Source organism: Oratosquilla oratoria, chromosome 10 (genome assembly GCF_046742065.1).
Source record: "Oratosquilla oratoria isolate Oo_2021 chromosome 10, ASM4674206v1, whole genome shotgun sequence".
Lineage (NCBI taxonomy): Eukaryota > Metazoa > Arthropoda > Malacostraca > Stomatopoda > Squillidae > Oratosquilla > Oratosquilla oratoria.
In genome coordinates this window covers 58868401-58880900 of record NC_134786.1, presented here as the reverse complement: position 1 = coordinate 58880900, position 12500 = coordinate 58868401, and the positions used below count along the sequence as shown (strand labels likewise).

Genomic DNA, 12500 nt, shown 5'->3' with positions numbered 1-12500 from the left:
GATAAAATGATCGAACATTGGGAAGACAGGTTCGGTAACGTAACCAACATTGTGCAGAGAGTTGAAAAATTGGAAGAACTAGAGAAGGCGAACAAAATTTTAACTAATGAAATAGAAGAACTAAAAAGACAGTTAAAAGAAGTAAAAGAGGAGAATGAAGAATTAAAGAGGAACAATAAAGACAATAAAGAGGCCATAGCAAAAGAAGCACAGGGTTGGAGAAAAATCCAGGAAAACAGTAAAGCTGCATTTACTGACATAATTAAACAGCTAATGAAAGAACAAACTGAAGACTCAGTTATCAAAGTGATGAGACAGAAGAAGAATCTAGTAAGAGACTTAGCAGATAAAAAGAAATGTATAATTATATTAGGAATGGAAAAGAAACATAACCTAGATAGAACTTCAAGAATCAGTGAGGAAAAAAAAAAAAAGTAATCAGTTTACTAGAATTAGTTCAGGAAGATGAACCTGAAATAATGAAACAAATCGAAGAGATGTTTAGGCTCGGAAAATATAGTACAGATAAGACCAGACCAATTAAGATTAAATTCAGGTCACAAACAACAGCAGAGAATATCTTAGCAAAAACAGGGAAGCTAGCAGGAAGTGAACAATATAAACAGGGATGGATAAAAAGGGAAATGAATAAAAAGGAAAGAGAGGAGGAAAAAATGAAAAGGAAAGAAGCTAAAGAAAAAAACGAGACCAGAACGGAGTCAGAAAAAGAAGAATTCTACTGAAAAGTAGTGAATATGAAATTGAAGAAATGGACCATAATAGAGAGAAACAAAAAAGAAACAGAGAATACAATGGAAATAACAGAAAGTTAAGAGTGTCCTACACAAATATAGATGGATTAATAACAGGACTGAATGAACTGAATGAGTATCTGAAGGAAAAAGAACCGGACATAATGGGAATAGTAGAGACAAAATTAAAAGGTCCACTACCACCCAACAGTGTAGGACACAATGCATATAATTATTGGATTAGAAACAGAGAGATAAAACAAGGGGGTGGAGTTATGTTCCTGACTAAGAAGGATATAAACGTGAGGTGTGTCACATATGGAAAGAATAGAGTAGAGATGATTATGATAGAAGTAGAAGACAGAGATAAGAAGAGCAGAAAGTTTGTGATAAACTACGTGCCCCCAAAAACAGCCTCGTGGGAAGAGAGTGAACATAAAAGTATGTTAGAAGACACAAGAATAACATTAAACAAGATAATGGAAGATGGAGGAAGAACAGTTATGATGGGCGACTTTAATTGCAAAGAAATCTGCTGGGAAGAGATGACCGTAAAGGGTGGAGAAGACTCATGGGGAAATGTTCTACTTGAGATGATTATTGACCATACAATGACACAATGGATTCAAGAGAACACTAGGTATAGAAATGAAGAAGAACCATCGAGACTAGACCTAATAATCACATCAGAACCTGAAATAGTGAAAAAGATAGAATACCAGGCACCAATAAGTAAAAGTGACCACATATTGATAGAACTAGAACTAAATGAGAAGAAATACATGAAAAGAAATGAACAATATAGAAAAGGAAGATTGATGTATGAAAAAACAAATTTTGATAAGATAAGACAATTCTTTCAAAGTGAAAACTGGGAAAGAATACACAAAGAAGGTACATCAGTAGAAGAGAAATGGAATATTTTGAGAAAAATTTATAGAAAAAGGAGTGGATAAGTATGTCCCAAGACAAAAACAAGAAAAAGAATATGTGAAGTGCTGGTACAATAAAAGATGTAGAAAGTTAAAAGACAAAAGAGACAAAGCTTGGACCAAATAGAAGAAAGACAAAAGACCTGAAAAATGGAAAATATATACTTGTTATAGAAATGAATATGTACAAGCGTGCAGAGAGGAAAAGAGAAAATATGAAAAAGATGTCATAGAAAAATGTAAAGATCAACCAAAACTATTCTACAGATTTGTAAACAACAAACTGAAAAACAAACAAGATTTGGAGAAATTAAGACATGGAGGAGTTGAATACACAGATGAAATAGAAATGGCGGAAATTATGAAGAAGCATTTTAAATCAGTGTTTACAAGGGAGAATATACAACCGGAAGAGATCGAATGGAAAGAGAAAGTCCCCCCCCTATGAAAGAAATAGAAGTAACAAAGAATGAAATAATAAAACACTTGAGTAATCTTGATGTTAGAAAATTGCATGGACCAGATGAAATAGCAAACTGGATTTTAAAAGAATGCAGAAATGAACTGGCAGACAAAATACATAGCATAATAAATAGTTCCTTGAAAGAAGGAAAAGTTCCAGAAGATTGGAAAAAAGCAAATATAGTACCTATATATAAAGGAGGAAATAAAGAAGACCCTACCAACTATAGACCAGTCTCTCTAACAAGTACAATAGCAAAAATTTGTGAAAGAATTATCAAAAGTAAATGGGTAAAATATATGTATATATATATATATATATATATATATATATATATATATATATATAAAACCAGCGTGCTAAATCTAAGGCAATTTGGATTCAGACAAGGACGATCATGCGTCACTAATTTAATATGTTTCTATTCAAGGCTAATAGGCGTAATACAAGAAATACACACACACACACACATACACACACACACACACACACACAAGTAAACATACAAATAAGTGAAATAAACAGCAATTAAAACAAATAGGCACTCCAGCAAGGTACGTGCTTAACCCTTCGGAGAGTTGAGCATTGGTCCTAAAAAAAGTAGTTTACCAAATAGTAATAAAAATTGTTTCAAACGTCATTTGCGGAAATTATACAATATATTTCAAGTATGTGATGTTTCCTTCGGTTAAATATGTGAATCGGCTTATTTTTCTCTCCCTCTCTCTCTTCACATACACCCTTCGCTCCTCCACGATCTCCCCTTTCTCCTATTTTTCGGATATCTAACAAGTTCTTTCTCTTTCTCTCTCTCTCTCTCTCTTCTTGTCCAGACCCCCCAATCAACTCTTATCGGTTGTACACAATAATCTGTTCCATAATACTCACCACGTACTTGATGCTGGCCATCTTCAGGTAAGTCTCGAGTTTGAGGGCAAAGGGGGACACATTTGGACAGACTCTGGACCTCGGGATGGTGTGGAGGACCACCACGTCCTGGCCCGCATTGTCCCACTGTTGTCTGTGTAGAAAGCGTGGTAAAACAAAGGCTATTTGCCAAGAATTGCAATGGGAGGATATGACAACGGGGAGCCTTTTGATCCAGAACGAGACAGAAAATCCCGGCGAATGAGATCTTCTGGGCTGGGTATTCCACAGTTACAAAATATTGTTCCTAAGAAATATAAAAATCAACGAGTAAGGAGATACCTGTGTCCTATAGAATATGGCTAAAAATCGAACTATGCACCAAGTAACAGAAGACAACACAGAGACTTAATGTCAGTTTCTTCAAGTATTTTGTGTCCACATTGTAAAACTCACCTCAAGCGTCTCTTCCTGAGAATCTTTGCTATCTTGATGGAGGAGACAACGATGATGACAGTGGCGATGGCCGGCTTGTGCTCTCTCCACAGCCAGTTTATCCCTTGGCCGATAGAGGCCGTAAGATGGCAGCCGTGTTCAGACACCGTAGACATCTGTAAATAACACGCTGGTAAACAGTGCTTTCTATTCACTTTTATTCTATTCTTTTATCTCAACCACCGCGCACCTTTGTCTCCATTTAGTAGTTAGCTTTTGACTCTACTCCCCGTTACTCATCCCACAAAAGCTATGCTACTATTGCTACTCACCATCCCCATTCCCAGGCAGTGGAAAGTCAGAAACCCCTGGTAGAGCAAGACCCCATAAGTTGCGACAAGCCGCGCGGTAGCCCCTTGGATACCGTGTCAAACTCAATACTAGGTGGTCGTGAGTTCGATCCCCCGCGACTTGCTGTGGGTTATATCGTGTTGGTTCCCGACAGCCCTGGCCAGGCAGGGAGGCGAACCAACATCGGCTTAAAAACAAAAAAACAAAAACAAAAAAACAGCGAGTACTGCTAATGAATATCTTAAAGGTGTGAGGTTATGTCCCCGGGAGTACTGCCTGTGGAGGAGATCCGTGGATTGCTGTTCGGGATCTTCTGGCTAAGCGGAAATGTGATGTAGGTCTTTGTTGTATGTTTATGGTAGGCTTTTCGTTATGTCTGTAGGTTGTTTCGGGTATTCTTAATCTCTTGATGTCATGTTCCTCGTGCAGGATAATGATGTGGTCTTCCATCGTGGTCCTTGTAATGACTTGCCCGTGTATTCTGTTAGTATGACGACATAATGCTCCATCCTGCAAGTGTGCTGTAATTTTCTTTGACAAGGTGTTCATGGTGGAGCCTATGTATCTCGCAGGTAGGTGAGTGTAGTTACCAAAATTGCATATATATCGTTATAATGGGTATCTTCAAGTGTATTTGTCGATGTAAGACAGCTGTTCTTTATAACTAGACTGGAGGTAACGTTACCTCTAACCTGTGTGCATGTGCGCGCGCACATATGTTTTACAGCTAATGCATTTACAGAAAAAATGTGCGCACACATGGTTTTTCAAATGATATTAAAATTCATTCAGTAAAGAAGTTCCACCTAAACATCAACTTATAATTTCTCTAAAAGTATGGTAACTTGCCAACCGTCAAACAATGTTTTTCTTCTTCTAAATCTAGCCCTTTCATTGCAAACAAAATGACTTTGCCGCCATGGGTGGCGACAAAGTTTGCACACAGGCAAATTTCTGCTCACACTCACAGCAAAAAACTAGAGGGAACATTGGCTGGAGGTTCGTCTGGATTTGTAAATAATGAGTTTGACATCTCTGTCTGAATCGCTTGTTTGAATATCTATCAATATTTCATCTGCTTAAAAACAAGACGTGAAAGTCGTAAGAAATATCATCCACCGTAACATGCAGCCCACCAATCTTGATGCACACATTTAGCTCACAATTCATTACAAGTTCAGACGAACCTCCAACCTAGCTATGAAGAAGAGCTGTCTTCCACCAGTAAATACACTTCAGGATGTGAACCTAGGATACCAATATACTTGCAATATTGGTGACTGCAGTCGCCTATCCACCAGGTTATCATTTGTTTTTGTTTTGTTATCATTTGTCTGTTTGATTTTCATTTATTATTAGTTATATGTCATTTTATTATTATTTACTATTTACCTATTTGTTTAATATTTAACTATGCCTATGCATTTATTCATATATTTTATTTGTTATTTACATTATTATAGTTTTTATTTATTATCTTATTATTATTATTATTTTTTTCGCATCCGACCTAGATATGGACCAAAAGGTCTCATGTCGGCATGCTCCGCCTTTGTAATCCTTTATAATCACAACACACTTGCAAGACGTAGCGATACGCCGTCATAGCAACAGGAAGAAGCACTGAGAAGAAAGCAGATGGAAGAGCAGACAGTCATTCCGCATAGAGGAGCTGACATAAATATGCATGTATCATTGCGCACTGAACCATATGTGATTTGTGAGAAAAAAAGTGGTGCAACGTCAAAGTATATTCATATTTGCTAGTCACATTCCTCTGCAATGGTGCACCTACATAGTGCTTGGCGGGAGTTATACACTTCAGCCATCACATTACTAATTGTCTATCAACAGTCTTACACGAAGAACATGTTATCCTGCTTCAAAGACGAACAAAAATCATATATAGATTCATATTCTACTCAATTGATAACGCCCAGTGGAGCTTTAGATACAGGACAATATTAGTAAAAATGTGTCAACATACCTTAGCCTGTTCTGCTTGAAGCTGCATGCAGAGGCCTACACCCACTCGGAGTCCTGTTGCACATGGGGCCCCAGAACGAGCACAATAACTACCAAGGTCATTGCCAAGTACACTCTGGGAGGTAACTCAAATATCCAGGATAAGTATGATATAGCAGTAAGAACTCATGTATAATTAACGTTTTAACCAAATATGGGAATTCCTGTTAAATTGATTAACTATTACTTATAAAATTTATCTTTTTAGTTATGACCCAGGAGTTATCACAGGTTCGATAAGGTGTCACTGATAACGGTAACTCCGTTCTAATAAGATTTAGAATGACTTCTCTATAAAATGCATTTAAACGTGTTATTTCACTGTCGTCAATGAAGTCATGCAGTCACTGTCGCCAACTCAAACCCTCGAAGGGCCGACTGTCATGACAAAAATGGATTTTATTCTTAGGGAGTCCCTTCCCCGACTTCGGATAATTTAGATCACTTCCCTTCATACAGAGGGTTGCAACCAACATAGTCTTTGATGGTCACAAAAAGGCGGCATGTCCGGATTTGTCGCAACTCTCTGTATAGGAACTGTTGGTGTATCTGAATGCACAACACCCCGACACATTCAGTGAACAAACACAAAAGGTTCGAAGAATAAAAAACAAGGACAAACAGTAAGAGCGAGCGAAAATTATTTGGCCACAAAATGGCTCCCTGGGTCACGTAACTGATAATTAATTATCGTATTATGTCGCAACATTCAGAACGTTCAGAATGCCGCAGTCAAGTTCATCACGGGTTCGCGATGGAGCGACTTCAGAAAAGCTGAATCCCTACTCCGAGTTGCCAACATCCGTCCACTCAGCCAACACAAACACAGTACAGACTATTTGTCAGCTACGCCTCTTTGGCGGTGTACACGAAAAATGTCGGCTTACCTATTACTAAAAAAAAAAAAAAAAAGAAAAAAAAAATCTATCCATGCGACTAAACCTCTTGCTCCCTTTCTAAATTTGTTGGTTGAAGTTAAGATGAATGAATATTCCTAAAATAACCTCACAGTTACATGCATTGATCTCAACCTCCAGCACCAAGTCTCCTACTCCCCACTCCTAAGCCACGACTCCACGAATAAGTATCCCTAAAATCGCCCGGCGTCAATAGCCTTCTTTTATACACAATTATCTTTTCATTTTCATACAGATTTCTCTTTCTTACAACTACCGATCCCGTGCGAGCGGGTGGTTTGTCCTAGGTAGTAGTCCATAGTCCATTACTGTTCTCGTATCCCCGTTTTCATAACTATTGTAATTCCTGAAGATGACCCCTGATTGGGTTGAAAAACGTCTCGAGTAAAGTAATATGTGTCTTGGAAAACTGATCAATGTCCTGGCCTTCAATCTTCGCTCTCTCATAAGACGTATTGAGAGTATTTCTCACAAACTGAAAAATGTTACCACTGCTGTAGACTTCAAAACCGCCTGCATTTAAAATGACCTCCTTTTCCTCCACCCCCCAAATAAATAAATGAATAAATAAATAAATAAATAAATAGATAAATAAATAAAAGCCGAGAGAAGTAAAATATTTTTGAAAAAGAAAATAAGCCTCTCGATGGTTAACACACCTGGTTGGTAAGAGATGAAATTCATAATCGGATATTTTTTTTTCCAATCTAGCCAGAATGTTTTTTTTTTTTTTATATGCCGGCAATATCTGTGGAGTGATGGAAATTCCACTGAAATATATGAATGAAAATCAGATTAGTCAGGCTTCACACAGCTTTTTTAAGTTGATGTAAGTGACTGTATCATACAATGAAGAGTTTGCATATAATATTGATTAATTATTTTCTTTTTAGTGACCTAGGCAAAATTAAGACAATCTTCACATCTTTACAGTTTGTTTACTGTCATCAAAGATGACTTAAAGTTATGGGAGTTGCATTTGGAAATATATTACATATAAATTCATGCTCACTTAGTTGTAAATTAATCAGTAACTAATGGTTCTGAATAGTTTTAAGTATGACAAATATATGAAGTATCACTTTTGACAGCAACAGAGCCTTTGGATAAAACTATTTATAAGCAAATTAATATTTGTTGTACAAGATGGGTGAAACACCTGTATTGATAACTCACTCGCAATTGTAGTAAAGCATATCTCCCTGCAATTAATTTTAATCCAGAAAGGAGTTAGCAGGAAGGTGCAGAGGCCATGTTTTGTTCACTGGTGTATCTGGACCATAGAGGTGTTTTTATTGTTTATATATATATATATATATATATATATATATATATATATATATATATTTTTTTTTTTTTGTGACAGTTGCATGCAGGATTCGAACCCGCTGTACTCGGCCATCCGTAAATTACCTTCCCAGTGCCCTAACCACTAGACCACAGAGGCTATAAAATCCTTGAAACCTGGAACCGAACTGATTCCCGAGGGAAGGATGATCACTTATTACGGCGATCCGAAATTCCTGTTTTACTCAAGGACCAGCCCACCAGTGGTATGGGGTAAGGACCGGGTCGAACCCCTTTCACGCTTATCGCCATTGTAACTATGAGAGTAATTCGCTAATAGCAGCGACATCAAACCGATAATTTTTTTTTGTGACAGTTGCATGCAGGATTCGAACCCGCTGTACTCGGCCATCCGTAAATTACCTTCCCAGTGCCCTAACCACTAGACCACAGAGGCTATAAAATCCTTGAAACCTGGAACCGAACTGATTCCCGAGGGAAGGAAGATCACTTATTACGGCGATCCGAAATTCCTGTTTTACACAAGGACCAGCCGTAATAAGTGATCTTCCTTCCCTCGGGAATCAGTTCGGTTCCAGGTTTCAAGGATTTTATAGCCTCTGTGGTCTAGTGGTTAGGGCACTGGGAAGGTAATTTACGGATGGCCGAGTACAGCGGGTTCGAATCCTGCATGCAACTGTCACAAAAAAAAAAATTATCGGTTTGATGTCGCTGCTATTAGCGAATTACTCTCATAGTTACAATGGCGATAAGCGTGAAAGGGGTTCGACCCGGTCCTTACCCCATACCACTGGTGGGCTGGTCCTTGAGTAAAACAGGAATTTCGGATCGCCGTAATAAGTGATCTTCCTTCCCTCGGGAATCAGTTCGGTTCCAGGTTTCAAGGATCTTATAGCCTCTGTGGTCTAGTGGTTAGGGCACTGGGAAGGTAATTTACGGATGGCCGAGTACAGCGGGTTCGAATCCTGCATGCAACTGTCACAAAAAAAAATTATCGGTTTGATGTCGCTGCTATTAGCGAATTACTCTCATATATATATATATATATATATATATATATATATATATATATTTATATATATATATATATATATATATATATATATATGTGTGTGTGTGTGTGTGTGTGTGTGTGTATGTGTGTGTGTGTGTGTGTGTATTCACCTCGGATCTGCTGCAGCCTCTTTTCGAGACAGCCAGACACCACCCTACGGCAGTGAGCTCAGAGCTCATTATTAGCAGATCTCTGAGTAGGTTTGAGACCACTCACACTCTACACACCGGGAATGCAAGGTCACAACTCCTTGACTAACGTCCCGTACCTACTCGCTGCTAGGTGAACAGGGGCTACACGTGAAAGGAGACAAACCCAACTTGTGTGTATTTACCTGGTTGTATTTTACGGGAAGGGGAGCTATGTTCGTGGTGTCCCGTCTTCATATCTCGTTTTATCTAGCCTGTTTTTAAATTCGTGTATCGTTTTTGCACACACCACATTTTCATCTGACTTGTTCCAAACGTCTATTATCCTGTGGGGAAAGCTGTTCTTTTTCAGGTCTTTGCTATAATTGTCTTTTTTTATTTTCTTTCCGTGTCCTCTTGTATCTCTACTATCCCATTTTATTAGATCCTCTCTACCAATAATTTCCATGCCTTTCATGATTCTATGAATAGTTATCAAGTCTCCTCTCTGTCTTCTTTGCTCTAATATCTGTAGCTCAAGTTTTGCCAGTTTCTCCTCATATGGTAGTTCTGAGAGCTTTGGAGCCAATTTCGTAATTGCTCTTCGTATAGTTTTTTATTTTTTATTTATTTATTTATTTATTTATTTTTTTTTGTACTTAGTGACCACGTCGTCGCTGCATACTCCAATCTTGGTCTTATCAAAGTGACTAGTATTTTTTTCTCCATTTCTTCGTCCACGTATATAAATGTCACTTTGATTGTTCTTGTTAAACTTTAAGTTTATCCATTTTTTTTTTCTTTTTTTTTATGTTTCTCAGGGGACATATTATTCATAATAATGACTCCCAGGTCCTTCTGATTTTCCACTTTTTTAATTTCTTCGTCTCCCAATTTATATGATCCCACAATTTTTTATTTTTTTTTGCTTCTTCCAAATTCCATTATACTACACTTCTTAATATTGAATTCCATTTCCCACTTCCTACTTCATTCCCATACTTTATTAAGATCACTCTGCAGCGACTCACAATCTTCTACAGTGTTCACTTTTTTCAGCAGTTTTGCATCGTCCGCAAAGAAGCTCATATAACTTTCAATTCCTTTATCCATATCATTAACATATATAGCAAACATTATTGGGGCCAAAACTGTTCCTTGTGGAACTTCACTAATCACTTCATCCCAATATGAATGTTTGTCTCCTATCACCACTCTCATTTTCCTTTCATGCAAGAACTCTTCCATCCACTTAAGTAGTTTGCCCTGTATTCCTCCTGCAGTTTCTAATTTCTTTAGCAAATTCTTATGTGGCATCTTATCAACAGTTGTTTTTTTTCAGGTCTAGAAATGCACACTCAGCCCATCCATCTCTTTCCTATATTATATCTATTAGTCTTGAATAGAAACACATCAAGTTTGTGACATACGATTTTCCTTATCTAAGTCCAAATTGCCTTGGATTTAGTACATTGCATGTTTCAAGTGCCTTACCCACCTAATTTTGGTAATTCTTTCACAAATTTTTGCTACCGTACATGTAAAAGAGACTGATCTGTAGTTAGTAGGGTCTTCCTTGTTTCCCCTTTTATATAATGGTACTATATTTGTTCTTTTCCAGTCTTCTGTAACTTTTCCTTCTTTCAATGAGCTGCTTATTAGACTATGTATTTTGTCTGTTAGTTCGTTCCTGCATTCTCTCAAAATCCAGTTTGCCATTTCATCTGGATCATACGATTTTCTAACATCGAGATTACTGAAGTGATTTTTTTTTTTTTTTTTTTTTTTTTTTTTTTTTTACTTCTATCTCTTTCATAGGGGGGACTTTCTCCTCCCACTCGACATCTCCAAGTTGTATGTTCTCCCTTGTAAACACTGATTTAAAATGTTTGTTCATAATTTCTGCCATTTCAATTTCCTCTGTGTATTCAACTCCTTGTCGTAGTTTCACTAATTATTGTTTGTTTTACAGTTTGTTGTTTACAAATCTATAGAATAGTTTTGGTTGATCTTTATATTTTTCTCTGACATCCTTTTTGTATTTTCTCTTTTCTTCTCTGCGCACTTATACGTATTGATTTCTATAACTCGTATATATTTTCCATTTTTAATGTCTTATCTTTCTTCCATTTTATCCAATCTTTATCCCTTTTGTCTTTTAACTCGCTAAATCTTTTGTTGTACCAACATTTTACATATCCTTTTTCTTGTTTTCGTCTTGGAACATACTTTTCTACTCCTTCTTTTTAAATTTTTGTCAATTTTTTTCATTTCTCTTCTACTGTTGTTTCCTCCTTGTGTATCATTTCCAAATCTGCTTTTTGAAAATTTTCATTTGATCAAAATTTGTTTTTCCATACATCAATCTTCCCTTTCTATCTTGTCCGTTTTTCCCCATGTATTTTTCTTCATTTCGTTCCAGTTCAACTAATATGAGGTCACTTTTACTTATTGGTGTCTTATATTCAACCTTGTCCACTATTTCAGGTTCTAACGTGATTATTAGGTCCAGTCTCGATGGTTCATCCTCATTTATATACCTAGTATTCTCTTGTATCCACTGTGTCATTGTATGTTCTATAAGCATATCAAGTAGTACATTTCCCCATAGGTCGTCTCCATCTTTCACTGTCATCTCTTCCCAGCAGATTTCTTTACAATTAAAGTCACCCATTATAACTATTCTTCCTCCATCTTCCATTTTCTTATTTAGTGTTATCCTTGTGCCCTCTAACATATTGTTGTGTTCTCTCTCTTTCCACGAAGCCGTTTTAGGAGGCACATAATTTACCACAAACTTCCTGCTCTTCTTGTCCCTGTCCTCTATTTCCATCATAATCATCTCCACTCTATTCTTTCCATATGTAACGTTCCTCACATTTATATCCTTCTTAGTCAGGAACATAACTCTACCCCCTTATTTTAATCCAATAATTACATACACAATGTCCTACACTGTTGGGTGGTAATGGACTTTTCAATTTTGTCTCTACAATTCCCATTATGTCCGGTTCTTTTTCCTTCAGGCAATCATTCAGTTCATTCAAGGCTGTTATTAAGCCATCTATATTTGTGAAAGACACATAATATTCTATTACCTCCATCCTGTTTTCTATTTCTCTTCCATTTTTCTCTCCTATGAACCATTTCCTCACTTTCATATCCACTACTCTCCAGTAGAATTTCTCTTTTTCTGACTGTTCTGTTCTCGTTTTTTTTTTTTTAGCTTCGTTTTTTTTTTTTTTTGCTTTCTCTTCCTCTTTTTCCT

The 12500-nt window shown here is 36.9% G+C and overlaps 1 protein-coding gene across 1 annotated transcript in view; it reads right to left on the bottom strand.

Annotated features, from left to right (window-relative positions):
* LOC143028919 (uncharacterized) overlaps positions 1 to 5938 on the bottom strand; it is a 40129-nt gene extending 34191 nt beyond the window's left edge. The window contains exons 1-3 of the mRNA XM_076191272.1: positions 5788 to 5938; positions 3471 to 3625; positions 3036 to 3168 (exon numbers count right to left, since the gene is read on the bottom strand). Coding sequence (XP_076047387.1) covers positions 3036 to 3168; positions 3471 to 3625; positions 5788 to 5814 — 315 coding nt within the window. The 5' untranslated portion in view covers positions 5815 to 5938. The remainder of the gene's footprint in view (positions 1 to 3035; positions 3169 to 3470; positions 3626 to 5787) is intronic.
* Between the last annotated feature and the right edge of the window lie 6562 nt (positions 5939 to 12500).